The 23,327-nt window shown below is 28.2% G+C and overlaps 1 protein-coding gene across 1 annotated transcript; it reads left to right on the top strand.

Moving 5' to 3' along the window:
• The first annotated feature begins 9,555 nt into the window (after positions 1–9,555).
• Positions 9,556–17,017, top strand: LOC123261601 (aminopeptidase N-like). The gene is made up of 9 exons (XM_044723286.1): positions 9,556–10,144; positions 11,810–12,259; positions 12,333–12,522; positions 13,810–14,048; positions 14,182–14,546; positions 14,614–15,052; positions 16,255–16,563; positions 16,629–16,713; positions 16,776–17,017. The coding sequence occupies exons 1-9, from the start codon at positions 9,624–9,626 to the stop codon at positions 16,977–16,979; spliced, it is 2,802 nt and encodes a 933-aa protein (XP_044579221.1). The 5' UTR covers positions 9,556–9,623; the 3' UTR covers positions 16,980–17,017.
• Positions 17,018–23,327: the final 6,310 nt, after the last annotated feature.

Raw genomic sequence — 23,327 nt, forward strand, 5'->3', positions numbered from 1 at the left:
CGTGATTTTAATGATCACTATGTAATATTTATTATTTAAATGCTACAATTTATTCTTTACATGGAAGAAAATACTATTTCAAACAGTAATATTCGCTATGTGACTGTCGAAAATGTTAAAGTATAATAATTAAGAATTTTGACTTTGAGACTTATCATTTCGTACCTAAAAAATAATCGCATTATAGGTAAAAAGTATAAAATACAGTTGCTAAATTTCTAATATAAGCAACGTCAATATTTACAAAGTAAAATGGTAAATTTTAAACGCAACGCTAAAAATCAAACTATGATTATTGACTTTCTTGGACTGGTAAAATATATATTTTAAGAGTAGAATTTTTACTGTTTCAAATGTTAAATTCTCCCAGTGTGAGACCCCCTTCATCTCATCTGAGTTCCCCCTTCTCTTCAAAGTATGGACTATAGATTGAAACGTCAATTTTCACTGTTTGAAACTGTAATTAAATTATAAAAAGTTTGGAAAATTCAAAAGTGCACGCCACATAATCTCATTTTTCACAATAAAATTGATTAAAATAAAGTAATAAAAAACAGAAAACTCTGCTATAGTTTAGTGGCGCCATAATTCTAAGGTGAGGAAAAAAAATACTATAATAAAATGTATAGATAGATATACAAAAAAATCTACAGTCATATATTAATTTTTTATAAATAATAATTTAACGACAGTGAATTGAACGCTCATATTAATTGAGAAAATCCGCCGAGTGTTACTTTAGATAATAAAAAAAAAAATTACGATCATTTATTCGAGCAATTTCCCTGCCACATACACCCATCCATACACGGACGTCCAGAAAAGATTATGTTTAATGTTATTATTTACTATGTTAAACAAAAAAATAATTATTGAAATATATTTTATATGCCTGACAAATTATTTGACTTGATATGAGTGTACTTATATTAACCTGTAAGTGCGATATAAATAACAAAAAATCAATTTCAGTTTCGAGAAAACTGCTTTTTTTGAAATGTCGAGAGTAGAGCACAACCTCAACGCTTCGCTTATGAGGCGTGCAATTGTGGCTTTTACATTTTCTACATTAATATAAGTTCTGTAATATTTATATTTTTGCCACCCTGATGTCCGCTGTACTGTTTGTAACTATAAAAATTAACCGAAATCCGAGTGAATTTTACAGTTTACTTTTTTCCGTGTACTAATTGATACTTGTGAGCGTGACAGCCCTTATTCATATTTTCCAGTCTCATTTTTGTCCTAATAACAATTTCGGTAACGTCCACTGCAGATCGGTCTGCGGAGAAGCTTCACGAAAAATAATAGAATGTAATTAAAACGAAAGATAGTTGTAAATAAAAGAATAAAGTCGGAGTCAGACAAAGCGGAAATGATTAAATTGATGAAGATACGTGGTGCGAGGAGAAAGCGGGCTCGCTTGACAAGAGGAAGGGAAATAAAAGGGAAAGGGGCAAATGAGAGGAATGAAGAGAAGAAAGAATGAAGGGAAGGGGGAGTGGATGAAGAGAATATGAAGAGAGGGATGGTAGTTATTATTTTTCATAAATAAAAGAGCCAGTTCTTTGTAAAGCTTCAGCTGTACTAGTGCTGCAGTCTGTATTCTGCAGTGTGTAGTTTGTTCCTCGCTTGTGGATCCGGTTGACCGCGTGTATGCTTGGCATTTGTCATCCGAGATTCCTTTGTTCCGGCGAGAAACAAACGCGAGTTCACGAGCTGTTTCTGACTCACTTTTAACTTTCTCTCCTCCAGTTTATTCCTCTGCTCTTCATCTCCTCTGCTCCTCTGCTCCTCCGCAGCACCGCCTACCGTTATCACTCATGCTAGGATTTTTAAAAAAAACTCCTGGGTTTCTCTCTCGCACTTTACTATTACTTCTTTTGACCCAGTCAACCCTCAACAACTAACGTGTTATGTTTTTCGCTGATATGCTTTTATTTATATTTATGTTTATACACTTTATTTAACATAAGCTTTTTATTACTCTCATTACTTATTATGTGATACTTAACACTTTTATCGCGATATTATGATTTGAAAAAATTTTAAGATTAATTTTTGTAATCTCTGCATTTATTTATCAATTTTTAAGAATAAAACTCATGGTTAATCGTAATTACACCGAAAAAAAGGTTCACTTGAACTTAGAAAACATTTTTCTTCCTAATTATTGTCTTGAGCGAAAAAAAAATTTTTTTTTGACAAGAAATTATACTTATTTCAACAAAATTAATTCTCTTGCTGTAAGAAATACATATCTTGATTCAAGAAAATTTATTTAAGTCAAGAAAATCTTGTTGTTTGAAGAAAATTTAGCCTCTTGCTCCAAAAAATTTAGTTCTTGATAAAAGTAAATTTTCTTGTCTTGAGAAAATTTCTCTCTTGCTCCAAAAAATTAAATATAAAGATAGAAATAAATTTTCATGAATATTTTTATTGATTAACATGTCAAATGGCAAGATCAAATAATATTTAATCATTTTTTTTCATTCAATATGTATAATTGCACACTGAAATAATATAAAATGGATATCAAATATTCAAGAGAAAAATTTTCTCAAGGTGAGAAAATTTTTTTCTCTGCTGAACTAAGTGGCGCTGCTTTCCTAAAGTATCTAAAAATCTTGATCAAATATAAAAATTTATTGTATCAAGTATTGATGATAATTTGAATTACACAGGAAAAAAGGTTCACTTGAGCCAAGAAAATATTTTTCTTCCTAATTATTTTCTTGAACGAAAAAAAAATTTTTTTTTGACAAGAAATTCACTTATTCCAACAAAATCAATTCTCTTGCTGTAAGAAATACATATCTTGATTCAAAAAAATTTATTTAAGTCAAGAAAATCTTGTTGTTTGAAGAAAATTTAGCCTCTTGCTCCAAAAAATTTAGTTCTTGATAAAAGTAAATTTTCTTGTCTTGAGAAAATTTCTCTCTGGGTCCAAAAAATTAAATATAAAGATAGAAATAAATTTCCATGAATATTTTTATTGATTAACATGTCAAATGGGAAGATCAAATAATATTTCATCATTTTTTTTCATTCAATATGTATAATTGCACACTAAAATAATATAAAATGGATATCAAATATTCAAGAGAAAAATTTTCTCAAGGTGAGAAAATTTTTTTCTCAGTTGAACTAAGTGGCGCTGCTTTCCTAAAGTATCTAAAAATTTTGATCAAATATAAAAATTTATTGTATTAAGTATTTATGATAATTTAAATCAAGAAAAAATGACTTCCACCAAGAATAGAATTTCAAGAAAAATTTTTACTTTCGCCAACACAAGTTCGGTCTTCCTTCAGGCACCCGAAAATTTTCTTGAGCCTAGAATTTTGTTTTCCTGTCAAGAAATTTTTCTTTCTGTGTAATAATAATAATAATCTACATTAGAACAGGGGGTAATAAAAGCTTATTGAAAGAGCTTTCAAATGTAATTTACTGAAATTCGATGTTATTGCATTTAAAAACTATTTATGACATCAAAGTTAGCAGTCGTTTTACAATTTTTTGATTTTTTTTTTAAAATAATTTGCTCCGGAAAATAATTTTTAAAAAATTGGATTTTTCATTTTTTTAATTCTCTAAACGTCAATTTTTTTTCTCATTTTCTTTGACATATTTTATTTGTTAAAACAATTCTTAAAATTATAAAACATCTTTTCATAAATTATTCATGAAAAATTATGAATTTTTATTATTTTTTAATCTTGTTATTTTTTGCGATTATTATCATTATTATTAATATCATAAAAACAATTATCTATCAATAAACCAATTTTCCCAACCCAAAAAATTTTTCCCGCCCTGATTACACAGTAAAAAATTTTTCGTCAAATTTAACACAAAAATTTGTGTTGATGACTTTTTTTTACACAATCTGTGTTAAATCAACACTCTATTGTGTTGAATCAACATACTAAAATGTTAAATTCTACACATTAAAATGTTAAATTCTACACAAACATTTTTACACTTTACACAATGACGAAAAATGTTCTACTGTGTACAATAATAACCGACCGACTCAACAAATGACTGCTTCACTGCATAAAATAACAATAATCACAGAATTATGATCGAATTGGTAATAATTATAAACTATAACAACAACATTAAAAGGTCTGTTAAATACGGATTCACATTAACAGAACAGAAAAACATATAAACAATGGAATACCCGCAATAATTATAATTACAAAGCTTGTGTAGACTAGATGACGCGTGTATAATAGAAATGCCTGAACATTGCTCTCTACGTCGACGTATAAAGAGATGCCACAGACAATAACAAATACACACACGCATACATATATAGAGAGAGTTTAAACAAGGCCAGGAGAGAGGGTGATTGTATCTCGATGGCAAACACCTGAAAGTCGATCAAACGTCGCCCGAGGACAGCCTCGATTGCACCCTCAATATATTCAGTCTTCCCTTCATCACGTAAATTTACCAGTTTGATAACAATCTTGACAAACATATACCTATCTACGCACGTTAAATAATCGATAAATTAATGACCGCCGTTAACCCGCGGCTAGATAATTTGTAGTTAAATGCAGACTCCGGTAATTAAAAAAAGCACGATTGGGCCACACGCGATAGAGAAAGGTAGATTTATCAATTTCAGCGCATACTAATAGTTAAAATATTTTATACTACCTTTAGAACGTTTATGAAATTGATAAATTGAAGGGTAATTGTACGTTGAATTACGGAATTATTAAATAACGATATATACAGCAATCCCCCATGGAAATAATATATATTTTGAATATATTAAAAATATATGTCATTTTATATTTTGAATATAAATAAAATATATTTAATCTATAAAAATATATTTCAAATATATTCTAATTACAGTACTTTTGGCCGTTTTTTGTATAAAAAAAATATATTTCTGATGTAAGAAAAATATACGCAAAATATATTTTTTTTGTATGATAAATATAAATGTCGAATATATAAAAATTATACTCAGAATGTTTTTTAAATATTAGCAGTTTTATATTCTGAAAATATTTTCCAGACTATATTTTTTATATATTTTAAATATAATTAATATATACTTAAAATCTATAGGACAAAATTAACAGCCCGAGATTTTGGATTTTGTTAACTTGAGAACATTTGCCAGTGCATGGTTCCAATGTTTGTTCCGGAAAACTTTAAACTATGCCAGTTTCTTGTACGGTTCAAAATCTCGAGCTGTCAATTTTGTCCTATATACTTTAAGTATATTTAAATTATATTTAAAATATATAAAAAATATAGTCTGGAAAATATTTTCATTATATAGAACTGCTTATATTTAAAATACATTCTAAGTATATTTTTTATACATTCGACATTTATATTTATCATACAAAAAAAATATATTTTGCATATATTTTTCTTATATCAGAAATATATTTTTTATATATAAAAAACGGCCAAAAGTACTGTAATTAGAATGTATTTGAAATGTACGTGAAATAAATTTTTATATATTTCACGTATATAATAAATATATTTTATTTATATTCAAAATATAAAATGACATATTTTTAATATATCCAAAATATATATTATTTCCATGGGGGATTATTCGAAGATAATGACATAAAAATAATTATTTTTCATGTTTTTGCAGGTTTTACTTGTAAAAAAATCTAAAAAAATTAAATTTAATGACAAATTTTAAAATTCAATTACCAGAATTTAATTATCAATTATCGTTTCAAAACTATTTGGAAAAATCTCGAAAAATTTTGATTTTCATGAAAATAAAAAAAATTTTCAAACGCCCGCAACTTTAGAACTAATGGACCATTTAAAACTTGACCGAAATTTTCGTTCATAGAATAAATTTGTTAAGCTTCATCGAGATCCGTCGAAATTTGCGGCCACAATTGTACTTAGAAAGCCAGTTCTATTGCACATAAATACATAAACTTTTAAGCTGAAGCTATTTTTTGGCATAACAACAAAATAAAACATATATGTTAAGTCAAGTATCAAATTATGATTGGCTTAAGGAAGTTCGAGCGTAACTAATGAGTCAAGATAGTGTTAAAATTTTTTTTTAATTTAAGTTTTCCCAATATCCGTCAAAATTCTTTATTTTAATTTAAAATAATTTAAACAATTTAATAATTAATTTTTACTTATTTAATAAAGTAAAGTAATAAAATGACTTTGGTATTTATTACTTGCCGGAATAAATAAACAGATTTGGCAATAGCGCGCTTGATTATACCCATAACTGAGACGTGGGTGAGTGTATGAGTTAAACATTTCTTTCTCTGTAACTATATTTCTATCCTTTTCTTTTTTCTCAGCTGTTGACGCGATGTCAAATCTTTATTCGAATAAATAGCTGACGATAAACGAGTTACAAACATAAAATTTGACTTTAAATATTTCAAAAATTATATCGGTAATGTATTATTATTAAATTGTTTTTATATTTTGCAATAATCCAAGTTTCTTGTGTATAGTTTTTTATCCGTTAAAGTTGGGAGGTTAATATTGAAAAAAATAATTAAAGTCTCGACAAAAGTTTGTCCGCCATAAGAGCCCGTGTATAAGGAGATAAAATATGTGATTTTAAAAATTTAATATCTAAGTAACTAAACGGTGAATCTTTTTTAAATATTGGGATTAGATAAATGACGTATTTATTTATACGTATATTTAATTTCAAAGCTCAAAGTTTGAAATTATTTTTTACATTGGATTCGCTCGAACTTCCTTAATGATAAAAAAAAATTAAGTCAAGAAAACAAAATTCAAAAAAATAATTTTTTTGACCAAAAAAATGTTTACCAAGAGAAAGTTTATTGAGTCAAAGATTCCGTTTTTTCTGTAACAACATTTTAAATTTTTCTACGCAAAAAAAATGACTTTCAAGACTAGAAATTCTTTAATCAAGACATAAAGTTCTCTTCAAAATAATTTTGTTTTTAAATCAAGAATATTTTTCTCTAATTAAGTAACTTTTATTTTATTCTAGTAAAGTTTTCCTGTTATCACACAATGCCTTAGCAAGTGGGGGAGGGGAGGTGTCACATCAAGCTCCTTAAATCTTGAATTAATTCACATGTCAAAGAGTGAATAATCATTAAGATAATGATTACAGTCCAAAAAGACTGATCACTAATCACAATTTATGTCTCATGATTTATTAATGTAGTCGAAAATTAATTAAAATAATGATATTCATTGCTCAATAAAAAATTGATGAGGGTTATAATCCGACGATAATAAGTAAAGTCTTATCGTATTACCGGTATTAGGGGCAAGTGTAAGATTTATTATTGTAGTTCAGTTAAAGATATAAGGTCCCAGTATAAGTAGCCCCGACAGTAACTGCGGTGGTAGTAGTAGCAGTGGAAGGGGTTGAAGTATAAGTATAAGGGATAAGGTATAAGGTATAAGTAAGGTCTTGTATAAGTAGGGCAGTGATGCAGGGAGATGGCGAGGGCTCATCGGATGGCTTATTCCGAAAGGTTATCATGGTTGACCCTGTGGAACTTAAACAAAGTTGCCTACTACAAGAGCTCGAGATAGAGATAGGAATAGAGAGCTTGGAAGTGAGGCTTATTGAATCTCAAGTATAATATCCGGAGACACGAGATCCCCCTCAACGATATCGGGTTACATAATAATAGTCCAGTCCACACTTTTTAGTTTATATTTTCATACTTTAAATTTTTATTGGGTTTTATGATCGGCGCTTCATAATAATTAGGTAGGTTTTTTTATAAATTTGCTTGTTGATGAGGTAATGTTGGAATTTAGATAAAATTTTGCTGTACACAGAAAGAAAAATTTCTTGACTGGAGGACAAAATTCTTGGCTCAAGAAAATTTTTGGGTGCCTGAAGGAAGACCGAAGTTGTGTTGGCCGAAGTAAAAATTTTTCGAGAAATTCTATTCTTGGTGGATGTTGTTTTTTCTTTATTCAAATTATCATAAATACTTGATACAATAAATATTTATATTTGATCAAGATTTTTAGATACTTTAGGGAACCAGCGCCACCTACTTCAGCTGAGAAAAAAATTTTCTCACCTTGAGAAAATTTTTCTCTTGAATATTTGATATCCATGTTATATTATTTTAGCGTGCAATTATACATATTGAATGAAAAAAAATGATGAAATATCATTTGACATGTTAATCAATAAAAATATTAATGAAAATTTACTTCTATTTTTATATTTAATTTTTTGGAGCAAGAGAAATTTTCTCAAGACAAAAAAATTTATTTCTATCAAGAACTAAATTTTTTGGAGCAAGAAGCTGAATTTTCTCAAAACAACAAGATTTTCTTGATTTAAATAAATTTTCTTAGATCAAAATACGTTTTTCTTGAAATTCTATTCTTGTTGGAAGTAATTTTTTTTTAATTCAAATTATCATAAATACTTGATACAATAAATTTTTATATTTGATTAAGATTTTTAGATACTTTAGGGAACCAGCGCCACTTACTTCAGCTGAGAAAAAAATTTTCTCACCTTGAGAAAATTTTTCTCTTGAATATTTGATACTCATTTTATATTATTTTAGCGTGCAATTATACATACTGAATGAAAAAAAATGATGAAATATTATTTGATCTTCCCATTTGACATGTTAATTAATCAATAAAAATATTAATGAAAATTTACTTCTATCTTTATATTTAATTTTTTGGAGCAAGAGAGAAATTTTCTCACGACAAGAAAATTTACTTCTATCAAGAACTAAATTTTTTGGAGCAAGAGGCTGAATTTTCTCAAAACAACAAGATTTTCTTGACTTAAATAAATTTTCTTGGATCAAGATACGTTTTTCTTAAAGCAAGAGAATTAATTTTGTTGGAATAAGTGAAATTTCTTGTCAAAAAAAAATATTTTTTCGCTCAAGAAAATAATTGGGAAGAAAAATATTTTCTTCGCTCAAGTGAACCTTTTTTTCTGTGGAATTTTATCTCAATTTAATAAAATACTTTATTACACTGAGAAATTTTTTCTTCTTCTTTCGAAATCATAAAATTTTTGCAGCAACAATTTTTTTAATCAAGATTTTTTCGACGAAGACTAAAAAAAATTGACTCAAGAATTTTCTGGCTTTTTTTTGTGCGAATCAGCAATTATATTTTAATAAATGACTTGACTGGCTGTAAAAATGACTTCTGCTGTTCAATTATCGACCATTGAAGGTTAGGCTATCACACCAGTCCAGTTAAAACAATTCCAGACAAGAAAAAATCTACAGTTCGTTCATTGGGAGAAGAATACGCGAAAAATTTCTGTTAAAAAATTTAACGAGCCTTCTACTTACATTAAATAATTAATGATGTTGCGTGATTGTTTTCGATCATTCGAATTGCAAACAAGATCTAACCAAAGTCACGCGTGGCCTTGCAAAGAAACTCGCACAATGCCTGACATATTGACATACTAAAGTATTCTCATCACCTCATTAGTCTAGTGTGCCTTGATCATACATTCATGAATGAATAATCAGAGATTTATTGAGGCCTTCCGCAAGTTATAAAGCATCGATGCATTGTCAAGCTAATAGCGCACTGTCGGTTCAATCGATTAATTCACAGTTTCATCAAAGATTAAAAACAAAATGATCAAACAGTTTATCATTGCTTCTGCCGCATTAGTCTGCGCAAACGCTCTGCTGCCGGTGGTGCTCGGACCCGGCGACAATTCCAAAACAGCTAAATTTTTAAAAGAGTCCGAAGCAAGTAAACAGTATCGTTTGCCTCGGAACACAGCCCCGCGAGTGTATATAATAGAATTCGATCCTGATTTCGGGGGTGAAAAGTTCACGTTCAAAGGAAACGGCAGCATTATTTTTAAAGTACTTCAGCCAACGAGTTCAGTTACTTTTCACAGGTCTAACAAAATAGCAATAGACAAAGCTTACACAAAACTCATTGACAAAAATGGAGTCGTGCTGGAGCCAATTGACCAGGAGTGGAATTCCCAGAACGAGTTTTACAGTATAAAGTTTCGAAATAAGCTCAAACCTGGCAATTATGATTTGAAGCTAAAGTGGACCGGTGATGATGCAGGCAATGACTGGTTTGATCAACAATCTGGATTCTTTCGTGAGAAAGACCTACTCGATGGTGGCCAAACTCAGTAAGCAGAAAATGGTAATTGTTTTGATGTGGGGCTCTATTGTTTCTTTACCATAATATGATTTATCAATACAATTTGGAGATTATATTTTTCAATTTCACAGCAAAAAATTTTGCGTCATTGCGTCCAAAAATTTAGTGTTAAAAATTTAACACTTTTATGTGTAAATTTAACACTTATTCTGTTAAATTAACACAAAAAAGTGTTAAATATTTAACATAAAATTTTTTGACACAAAATTTTTTACTGTGTTGGAACTCAAAAAAATGCATACTTATTTTTTTTTTCATAGAAATTTTTTACAACAACTTGTTGGGTGACGTATTATTTTTTTTTCTTGAAGAGCATAAACTGAAAAAATTTTTAAAAATCTACAATATGATTTGAAAGTTATTTATGTTTTTGAAAAATTTACTAATTTTGATATTCGATCAATGATTTAGAGGCTATGGAATGAATTTTCAATATTTTTACATGTAGATACAAAATATCCATGGAAAATCATGGATCTCATCTATTTTGTAGCAAATTATGGATTTTTTCTGCATCAAAAATAGAATAATTAAAAAAAAATTAGTCAATACGTCAATTTTTCGAATTTTTCCAATTAAAAAAATTGAAATATTGGCCTTTTTTTATTAATTATTCTATTTTCGATGGAGAGTATGGAAACATATTTATAAATTATCTCATCACCTCTAAAACGTTGATCGAACGTAAAAATTTACAAATTTTCAAATAAAGATATTATGACACTTTAAAAAATTTTTTTTCAATTTTTCATACTTAAAATAAATAATATAGTACCCTATAAATTTATGTTTAAAAAATATCTGAAAAACGAGACAAGTTGGTATTTGTTTGATTTTCTAACTGAAAAAAAAAAATATAATTCTGTAAACTTTTCATGAATGATTAGTAAATCCACCATGATAAAAGATGTCAAACAAAAAATCATTGATCCTCGTAGCAGGAAGTCAAAAATGGTCGACAGCTAAATTTCTATTTCTTATGACTGACAAACGGTGAAGCTTCACAGCTAAATGATGACCCACACTGATAGAAGGATTTGTTTATATTCAAAAATGTTTGTTAATATTTAACAAATCATTTATTACGAGGAAAAACGAAAACTCAAAAAGTTACAGTATATAATGCTACGTGGCGCTTCGTGATGAAAACTGGAAAAATTACAGTTTCAGATTGTAATTATTACAGATTTTATAAGAATTACATTGTAGAATGTAATATTTACATTGAAAACTCTGAAAATTAAATTAAAAAATTGAATTTAGAAAAATGTTGTTTCAAACTGTAATTTTTCTAGTTTTGATTACGACGGGACCGATTTTACATTTTAAACTGTAATTATTCCTGTTTTCTTTTTTCCGTATAGAGACCACTTTTTATTCCTTAATAAATATTTTTTAGTGTTTAAAGAGATTTATGAATATTTAATAAATTAATATCAGATTTATTAAATACAAACAAATTATTTTAAATATTAATAAATATTTGTTTAATACTAAAAAGTGGTCTCTAATAAATGATTTGTTAAATATTAACAAATATTTTTTGGTACAAATAAATCCTTCTATCAGTGCAAAAATTATCACAAACTTTAAAAATTAAAAAAGTTTTCACAAAAAAAAATTGTTATTTTAGATATCTGGTTACTACTCAATTCCAACCAGTAGGTGCACGAGATGCGTTCCCATGCTGGGACGAGCCTGGGTTCCGAGCCCAATTCGAAATATCAATAAAGCACGACCCGAATTACACGGCGCTCTCAAACATGCCCGTTAGAACCCACCAGGAGCTGCCAAATTCCAAGATAGTAACCCACTTCGAAAGATCCGTGGCAATGTCTACGTACCTCGTTTGCCTGACGGTCGCCAACTACAAGCCCCTCAGAGGTGATAGAGGGATCAACACATTCTACGGGCTAGAAAGCAATCTACCTTTTCTGAAGCAGTCGCTGGAGATCAGTGAGAAGGTTCTCGAAGCGATGGAAGCCTACACGGGAGTGCCTTACGCACTGCCGAAATTGGATCACGTAACTATTCCCAAGTACCAGGCCACTGGGATGGAGCACTGGGGTCTTGCCAGTTACAAGTAAGCTCGTTTCTGTAAACTTTCTTCACTTAATCATCATAAGTGGAAGAGCTTTAATCGATGTATGCTGCAGCACTCCTGTAGTGACACTTAAAAACACAACTTTGATTCCCGACGATGAGAATTATTACAACGGAATAGTGCTGGTAGCTCATGAAACTATCCATCAGTGGTTCGGGAATCTTGTCACCCCTCTTTGGTGGGACGATTTGTGGTTGAGTGAATCCATGACCACATATTTCCAATTTAAACTTCTTGATCAGGTATGACCGTTCAATGTTTAGGCCTTTCTTTAAATAAATTACACTAAAAAAAAAATGATTTTATCGAGGGAAAAAATTCTTAAATAAATTACAATTTACTTGAATCAAGAATAATATATTGAATTCAAGAATTTTTCCTTTGAATCGAATTAATTTTTTTATCAGCGCGTTTGAAAATGAGAAATTATTTGCACTTAGAATTTTTAAAATGTACAGGAATTTAAGTAAAGCCGTCTTGAAGCGTTAAAACTTAATTAAGGCTAAGATCGAAAAAATTTAAACACTTTTTTTTTCTTAAAACTGCTAAAAGGCTAAAATTTTAATCAAAAATGGATAATTTTTTATTCTTAAGCCATAATTTTGAACAAAATATTTTGATAATTCCTTCAATTATCTATATTATTAAAAGAATAAGAAAAATTTTGTGTCAAGGATAGTCATATGATAAAATCGGTTTTTTTAATGAAATTTAGTGTCATTACAAAGGTCTTGATTTTAATTTATGCCTTTTCAAGATTTCATATCATTCTCACCGATAGTCAATTTATTTTGATAAGTATTTAGGCTGCATTTGAAAATGCTTTATCTCTAGATACATAATTAAGAAATGACCTTGTATCTTGTGAACTGTTGACATTATTAAAGATATACATCAATTTTTCATAAATTTATATATATGTCATACATATGTATATATGAAAAATGCATGTGAGTACTCAAATGAAAGCTCTTGATGAGTGTAACATCGGGATGAGCTTATATCTTTAAAAACATCAATAATTAAAAAAGTACAGTGCAATTTAACAAGTATCTTGTGAACTATTGAGATTTTTAAAGATATAAGCTCATCCCGATGTTACACTCATCGAGACCTTTCATTTGAGTACCCACATCAATTTTTCATATATTTATATATATTATATATATGTATATATATTAAAAATATATCAAAAACGCATGTGGGTACTCAAATGAAAGCTCTTGATGAGTGTAACATCGGAATGAGCTTATATCTTTAAAAGTGTCAATATTTAAGAAAGTACAGTGCAATTTAACAAGTAATTATTTTATAAAGCAAAGTTTTATTTATTTATTATTATAGTTCTCAAGTCACGGCAGTCACATAGTGACTGCAAGGTTGCTAGTTTAATTGAATTAAATTAGTGAAATTTTTTCCGCCAGACAATTTTTTCATATTAACCAATTGAAAAGCCAATTTACAAAAAAAAATGATTGAAAAATCGCCCTTTTAAGTGCATGTAACCCTCTAAAGAAAATTTCTTGTAGATACTCCCCGATATTCACGGAATGGATTACACAGTAATTATTTTCATGAATGGCGCATTCGACACAGAAGACTCCGAAAACGCAAAACCAATAAAATGGATACCTCGGAATAAAATCGAGTATGACAAAATATTCAGCTCTACTACATATCAAAAAGGCGCTGCCGTGCTACACATGTTGGAACACGTCCTCACTAAAGAAGTCTTTCAAAAAGGAATCGTTGGATATCTCAAAGCAAAGTAACGAATTTTCTAATCAATAAAAAGTGTGCAAATAACCAAAAATAGTTCTCAAATACTGAGATTCGTTTTCTTTATTGCAACCACATATATTTTTTAACTCAAGCAAATAAATTTTGTTTGCTTTTGCCAGCCAATTTCACGGCGTAGTTAGTGACGATCTTGCCGAAGGGTTTCAAAACGCGTACGACGAGGCTTTCAAAGAAAAACTTGACTTGAATGTCAAAGAGTTTGTGGATCTTTGGGTCGAACAAACAGGCACTCCACTTTTGACCGTAACCAGAAACTACGAAACCGGTGAAACAGTAGTAGCGCAGAAAAATTCGCGGGAAATAAACCCGGACAACAAGTGGAAAATCCCGATAAATTACGCCACTAAATCGAATCCTGATTTCTCATCCACGGTTCCGATGGTTTGGATGAATGAGGACCAGGATACTATCACGCTGCCTGACATTGACACGGACGACTGGATCATCCTCAATATTCAGCAGCGAGGTAGCTACCAATTATCATCATCATCATCATCATCATCATCATAAATAAAGATTCATTTATTTTACAGGGTTTTATCAAGTAAATTATGACAAAGAAAATTGGTACCGACTTGCAAAGTGTCTGGTGGTGAATCACGAAAAGTTCCATCCCTTGAATCGGGCCCAGCTGCTAACAGATGCCTGGAGACTCTTTGACAGTGATAAATCGAATATTGAAATAATTTTTAACATAACCGCATACTTAGGCCGAGAAAAAAATATCCTGGTCTGGAAACCGGCAGCTGAAATCATTTCCGAGATGGGTGACATGGTTCGTAAAACAGAAATTGAAGATTTGTTCAAATCTTACGTTCTTTCCCTGACAAAAGATATGACGTACCAAGATTTCTCGAGTTATTACACAAGGAACCAACTGGTACCAGTTCTTTGCGATTTCGGGCACCCAGACTGCAGATCGACCGCTCGGAAACTTTTTACTGAATTTATGAAGAATCCTTCAAAAGATGCGTAAGTATACGGGTTCGTTTTCAAAAGTTGTTTGATATAAGTAAATTTTGGTAATTTTTTAAATGTAGAACTTCTTCATTTTTTTATCATAAAAATCAAAGAATTAACTTGTTAATTTCTTGATTTTTTTAAATTTCATCCATTTCATTGCAAGTTTTTGAACATCCATTTGTTGCATATCATACTATAAAAAAAAAAATTAGAAAAACGGTTGACCCTAAAGGCCATCCCTTCAACTTCCCGCTAATTCTATACTTAAGCGCTCAAAATTGCATTAATTACGATTTTGAATTCTTTAAGCTCAAAAATATAGTTTTCGAGTCATTTTGAGCTCTTTGAGCCCACAGAGATAGCTATTCTATGCTTTTGAACTCTTCAAGCTCAAAAGTCTGATAGAGGTTTAATGAAACACTATTTTTTGAATTTTGAAACCGCAATAACTTTTGAATGAATGATCAGATTTTCATGTGGTTGTCGGACTTCGGCGCAATTTTTTTAACTTAATAAAGAATCGTTAAGTTTTAATTAATCGGACTAGGAATTTCGATGTAATTCCGAAAAAACAGTTTTTTTGGTTTTCTTTCGACAACGATAACTCACGAACGAATCAATCGATTTTGACCGGACTGGTAGTGATCGACGTGGTTTTTCTAGGTTAACAATTTAAGAGCTGATTAGTTTTTGGAATCGATCGGTCGAGCTGTTTAGAATATATTTGAAAAATTCGAATTTTCGGAAAACATCAGTTGATCAAACATCAAAACTTATAAATTTTTTAAAACCTTATGAAAAATTTTTAAAGTACAGTATTATGACACTTTTTTTTCAATTTATAGCGTTTTTTAGATAAATTGATCATTGAAAAATGAGACAAGTTTGTATTTTTCATTTTCAAACCGCAAAAAAAAATAGAATTAAAGAATTTTGTAAGCTTTTAATGATTTATAAATTTGCCATAAAGAAGAATAAAATTAATTTTTTGAATTATCATGTAAAAGAATTTTTTGTCATTACGTCTAAAAATTTTGCATTTAACTTATCTATAGCATGGTATAGGCGTTGATATAAAAATTACACAAAAGAAATATAGTCATCAATCTTGTTACACTTGATTTATATACAAAATGACGCAAAATTTTTCACTGTGGCCAAAAAACGACGAGCCAAACATCTAAAAAATTGTCTGAATTTCACGTTCCCAGATTTCCGTCCTCTGATTGGGATTGGGTGATTTGCTCAGCACTCCGCGAGCTCGGTTTAACCGAATGGGAAAAATATATGAACGACAGTTCCTTGGAGAAGATTGTTCCATCATCAAAGTACCTTTTCATCAAGTGCACCGACGACAAAGACAAACGCGATAAGTACTTAGACGAAATGTTGAAGTCCAATGCTAATGTCAGTAAAGATTTGGCTACTGACGTCCTGCAAGCATTGATTGAAAGCAATTCCCAAAACTTTGCCTACATACTCCAGTACTTCAACGACCACTTGGAAGCCATTAGGAAATTGTAATTGTTTTGTTGTCTTTTTTCTGTGGAATAACTTGCAGAAATTGATCTGAATTTCATTTCAGCTACGAGAACGACACAGACAACAACCTGGTAACTCTTCTTGCTCGAATGATTGCTGCTGTCAAAACCCAACAACAGTTCGATAAAGTATGTTCTCTGTTTATTTATCTACGAAAAGAAGATTTGCTGAAACAATATTTTCATTGCAGATGAAAAGCTTCATGGAAACGCACGAGGATAAATTTAAAGAAATAATTTCCGATCCCGAGATGACGGTCAAGAGTGTACTGGAGGAAGTCAAGATTTCTGTTTCGCTGGCAGAGCAATTTAAAAAGGAATTCAATAAATACATCAATAGAAATTTCGTTGCAGATATTGAAAATGACAAATCAAGTATAGATGCTTGCAAATAGTGATTGGTTGATTTTTTAGATATCGATTTTTTTTAAGCCACGAAATAAATTCACAAAATTATTACTCATGAAAATTAAGTTAGCCGATATCTAAAAATTTTTAGAATTTTTTTTATCGAAAAAATGATTAAAAGAAAATTAAAAAAATAATTTCATTTTTAAAAAACTTAAAAAACTTTAAGTGCAATTTATTAAAAATATTTTTTCGTTCTAATTTAATGAATGAAAAAAAAAATCATAAAATTAAAAACGTCGGCTAACTTTAGTATTTCAAAACTTATAATTTTTTAAATAAATTAAATTATAAGTTAAAAAATACTTTAAAAAAATTACAAGGATAATTTTTTAAATCTTCTACATGTGAAATTTTTTTTTTTATTTTTTTATAATAATTTTTTTCAATAAAAAATATTATAAAAATTTTAAGATGTCGGCTAATTTAATTTTTATAAAAAATGATCAAAAGTTGACAAATAATTAAATTAAAAATAATCAATAAAATTGACTAAATTCGAATTTTTTTTAGAAACTAAAGAAATTTTCAATTTAAAATTATATAAATTTTTTAGCAAATTTTATTTTTCGATTTAATTCAACAAATTGTGACGAAATTTCCTTCATATTACAGTATAAAATCAACTAAAAGAGATTTATAAAGAAATCTACCTAATAAAAGGCCTATTTAGCAAAAATCTGTTCCCGTTTAGCGCGACCGTTCCTAAACCCGAAAATATTCTGTCAATTGTAAGAACAAAAATAACAACAATACCCTTTTATATCGACACTTTTCATTATGTCTTTTAATCAAGAAGTAAGACAAAAAAATAATAAAAATAAAACAAAACGTCAAATAGCTAGATACATTTGAATTTTTGTTCATAGTCATGACTCTTTTCTTTGTTTAGACTCGTCTCTTTCTTGAATCTTTTGTTTTAATCGTAAAGGTACTTCTTCGAGTACTAAAACTCCGAGACCTCAATTCTCGTTCCCGAAAATCAAACTGAGGCCTGTGATACAAAAATAAAAAAGGATATGTTTTTCTGTTCCGTTTTTTAGATTTATTTCAAGACTACGAGATGAAAATCAGTGGCAAGAGTAGCTACGGCATAAAAAGAAGTTGTACGGCAGTACCTCTGGTTTTACTGCTACTTTCACTTCTTTAACTATACAAACAATCCTTCCGGGAAATAATACTGGATGGATACATCCTTTGTTTTAATTCTATTTTATTTTCACCGCTATTTCTATTTTTATTTTTTTTTTTTCTCGATGCCTTTTTTTGCTAATTCTCGATAACTATTTATTATCATCTATATTATTAAGAGAATAAGAAAAATTTTGTGGTCAGTGTATTTATATGGGTGATTCTCTGTAAGGACGTCTTAAATCTGTACAAAATTGTCCGACCAAATTATTTTTTATTTTATTAGAAAAAAATTAACAAGGGCTACAAAACTATCAGCTTAATCATAATAAGTAAACAGCCGATTTAATTTTTGCTTTTTCGATATTTGTGTATCTTTTGCCATAATAACATGACAGGGGACTGTTTGCCAGGGGACTGTTTTTTTTTTTATCAAATTGAGAAAAATCAAGCAAACTGTTTCAATGCATTTAACTTTTCAAGTTCTCAATGAATGTTTACATTAATTAGAATAATATTAAGACTTATGGATCCAATTCTATAAATAAATTATAAATAATACACACTACTGTTTAACATACTATATTATATATACTACTTTATATATATATATATATATATATATATATATATATATATATATATATATATATATATATATATATATATATATATTTTTATATATATATATATATTTTTATATATATATATATTTTTATATATATATATATTTTTATATATATATATATATATATATATTTTATATATATATATATTTTATATATATATATATATTTTTATATATATATATATATATATTTATATATATATATTTTTATATATATATATATTTTTTATATATATATATATATTTTTATATATATATATATTTTTATATATATATATATTTTTATATATATATATATATATATATATATATATATATATATATATTTTATATATATTACTTAACACACTACTTTATATATTATATTAAGATTTTTTGTGTCAATTTTGGATGGCCGCAAGGAGTTTCGACTTCATGGCCAATTAAATAAATAAATAATAATAATAATAATAATAAATAAAAATAGTTGCCAGGGGACTGAGTTTTTAAGTGGCCTAGACACATATTTCCAGCTCAAACTGTGCTTTGACACTAAGTAAAATGGCGATAAAGCGCTAACAGCCCTATGGTTATTAACTCAAGGCTAGTTAGATCCTCATAAACCTTACAAAAGGTAAAATAACACGCTGGATTTTTTTTTGGCTTTGAACTTCTGGCAGGAGACTGTTCTTAAAATGCCTGGGACAAACTTTGGTTTAATGAATTTAATGAAACAAATTAATTTTGGGTACTTTTTATTGAAGAAGATTGTTAGTTAACTAATTAAGTTTATAAACATTATGGACCAAATTATATATTATGAACGAATAACTTAAAATTTAATCTTAAAGTTTTTATTTTGAGAATGGGACAGCCCAGAGGACTGTTATTTCGGTGGTTTACGAATTTATAGCAAAAAAAACCAAAATTTATTTCATTTTAGTTTTCAATGCTCCAAATAGAAATGTTTTTTTACTTTCGTAATAAATTTGTTTTAGTAACAAAATAACAATTTTTCTAATAAAAAAATGCCCGGGACAGCAAAAAACATTCTTACAGAGAATCACCCATATGTATATATGAAAAATATATGAAAATGCATGTGGGTACTCAAATGAAAGCTCTTGAAGAGTGTAACATCGGGATGAACTTATATCTTTAAAAACGTCAATAGTTGAATAGGTACAGTGCAATTTAACAAAAGTCATTATTTAATAAAGCAAAATTTTATTTATTTATAGTTTACAAGTCCCGGCAGTCACATAGTGACTGCAAGGTTGCTAGTTGCAATTACTTATTTTATCTAATACATTCAAATTTAAAGTTAAATGAAAGATTTTTTTATTCAAAGCTTTTGACGATAAAATAACGCCAGCAAATTGAAGATAATAAAAGAAAAAATAATAATGAATTTTAAAGTAAGAAGTTGCTCGAAGGAATTATAATTTAGATACTTTAAGAAACTAATAAGTTTGAATTACCAGTGAAAAGTTCAAAAGTTACTGCGGAATGTCATTTAAATCATCATAAATAGATTATTTTCCTACGCTACTTACTTCCGTCTGTATAAATAGAGTTATGTTGAATTTATTTAATATAATTTGTTAAAATAAGATTCGAAAAAGCTCAGGAGGTTAAGTCGATTTCCCACGTGCTTGGTGTTCTAGCGAAACAAAACGAATTAAACTCAGCGTATTTTTCTCTATCTCTTTTTCGTTCCATTCTCTATTATCTTTATTTATTTATTTATTTTCTCTATTATTCTTTTATTTTTTTAATCTATCTTATTGACTGCTCACAATCTGATAAAGTTATTTCATCTTTGTTCTTTTAATACAACAATGTTTATTTATTTATCCGTCGGTCGAATAATAAATAAATTGATATCATTTATGATAAATTTTTTTGTTTTAATTTTTCATAAAATTTTATATTTGCAAAATTTTAAACTATAAACATTACTCCGGAGTAAAATTCGCTTCAATTTATATTATTAATAAAAAAAAAATTTGCTGTGAATTACTTTTTTCTTTATTAAATAAAAATAAAAAAATTATTCTTTTAAATAGTATAAAATGTGTTTTTAGTAATTTTTAAAGTTAATTTTACTTTTTTTTTAGTTTGATACAAGTAAAATTTAATAATTAAAAAAAAAATTGCATCAATATATTTTTTTTAATTTCTACAAGTATTTTTTTATAAATTCTCTTATAATAATTTATTTGTTAAGAAATCTTAAAAATTGCTCTATAAAAGTTAATTTCAGTAACATTAAAGTAATTAATTTTATTTAATTAAACGGAGTAATTTTTTTAATTTATTATTTTTTACTTTTTACGTTAGAATTTAACAGAAAGGGTTAAAAAAAAAAATAATATTTGTGAAAATTTTTTTCGATATTTCAAAGTCAAATTTTTGAAAAAATATAATTAATATTTACAAACTAAAAATTGAGATAAAATGTTTAAAGTATTTTTTAGTAATATGGTTGTTTTTCACTCCCAGTGAAAATTCACTCCTGATTTTTTACAGTGTCGTAGTTAGAAGCTCAAAAAAAATATTTCTAAAAATTATACAATATTCTCTACTTTACATATAAGGTAAAAGTGCCGTTTGTAGCCATCTTCGCACCCTAGAACCGCTTCAAATTCAAGTGAATGAATAAAACATCGAAAAAATTATAATATTTTTTTATAAAACGTCCCAATCCTCACAATCATATAAATATAATTTATAATGTTGGAAAGTATTTTCAGAGGGGTATATTAGTTTTAATATAAGGGTTGAAGGGACTCAGTATACTAGAATTGATAATACTAATGTTATTATTATGCTACATTAACTTCAGGACCGCGTATAAAGCTTACACCTGCGAGAAAGTAGATAAGAAGTGAGTGTGTCATAACCTTAGACTAGTCTCGTCAATTCAACCCTAACTCTTTCCCTTAATTTTGAAAATGTTTACACAGAAAAAAAGGTTCACTTGAGCCAAGAAAATATTTTTCTTCCTAATTATTTTCTTGAGCGACAAAAAAAATTTTTTTTTGACACAAGAATTTTCACTTATTCCAACAAAATTAATTCTCTTGCTTTAAAAAATACGTATCTTGATCCAAGAAAAATTATTTAAGTCAAGAAAATCTTGTTGTTTTGAGAAAATTCAACCTCGAAGCTCCAAAAAATTTAGTTCTTGATAGAAGTAAATTTTCTTGTCTTGAGAAAATTTCTCTCTTGCTCCAAAAAATTAATTATAAAGATAGAAGTAAATTTTCATTAATATTTTTATTGATTAACATGTCAAATGGGAAGATCAAATAATATTGAATCATTTTTTTTCATTCAGTATGTATAATTGTACGCTAAAATAATATAAAATGGGTGTCAAATATTCAAGAGAAAAATTTTCTCAAGGTGAAAAAATTTTTTTCTCAGCTGAAGTAGGTGGCGCTGGTTCCCTAAAGTACCTAAAAATCTTGATCAAATATAAAAATTTATTGTATCAAGTATTTATGATAATTTGAATTAAAAAAAAATTACTTCCACCAAGAATAGAATTTCAAGAAAAACGTATTTTGATCTAAGAAAATTTATTTAAATCAAGAAAATCTTGTTGTTTTGAGAAAATTCAGCCTCGAAGCTCCAAAAAATTTAGTTCTTGATAGAAGTAAATTTTCTTTTCTGCCCTCCGGCCGGAAAGTGGCAACTTTCTGGCCGCTGCGCTAAACAAAGTTGCCACATTCCAGCTACGTCGAGCAGAAAAATAGTATACACACCTTGGCCAGTAAATAAGAAAGCCTCAGATCACATGTTTGTCAACCTCGGCTTCGCCTCGGCCAACAATTACATGTGATCTGAGACTTTTCTTATTTTACTGGCCTAGGTATGTAATATACTATGTCTTGAGAAAATTTCTCTCTTGCTCCAAAAAATTAATTATAAAGATAGAAGTAAATTTTCATTAATATTTTTATTGATTAACATGTCAAATGGGAAGATCAAATAATATTTAATCATTTTTTTTCATTCAGTATGTATAATTGCACGCTAAAATAATATAAAATGGGTGTCAAATATTCAAGAGAAAAATTTTCTCAAGGTGAAAAAATTTTTTTCTCAGCTGAAGTAAGTGGCGCTGCTTCCCTAAAGTATCTAAAAATCTTGATCAAATATAAAAATTTCTTGTATCAAGTATTTATGATAATTTGAATTAAGAACAAATGACTTTCACCAAGAATAGAATTTCGAGATAAATTTTTACTTCAACCAATCCGACAGAAATTTTTGTCGGATTAATTATTGTAGGGTTAATTTTGGCAAAAATTAATTATGACGTTGATGAATATTTAACTGATAATTTATTACTGAGAAATTATGACCTTGATAAATAAGCGACCGTTACCGGCTAACACAAGGTCGGTCTTCTTTTATTTACCGACAAATTTTGTTGAGTCAACAATTTTGTTCTCCAGTCAAGAAATTTTTTTTTCTGTGCAGTACAAAATTTATTTTTAAGAAAATAAATCAATAAATAAACACTGAGGTATTGGTAATCAATAGAGATATTATATATTCTAATAGAGATATTATATATTCTAAT

This window comes from Cotesia glomerata, linkage group LG3 (assembly GCF_020080835.1).
Source record: "Cotesia glomerata isolate CgM1 linkage group LG3, MPM_Cglom_v2.3, whole genome shotgun sequence".
NCBI classification, from domain to species: domain Eukaryota; kingdom Metazoa; phylum Arthropoda; class Insecta; order Hymenoptera; family Braconidae; genus Cotesia; species Cotesia glomerata.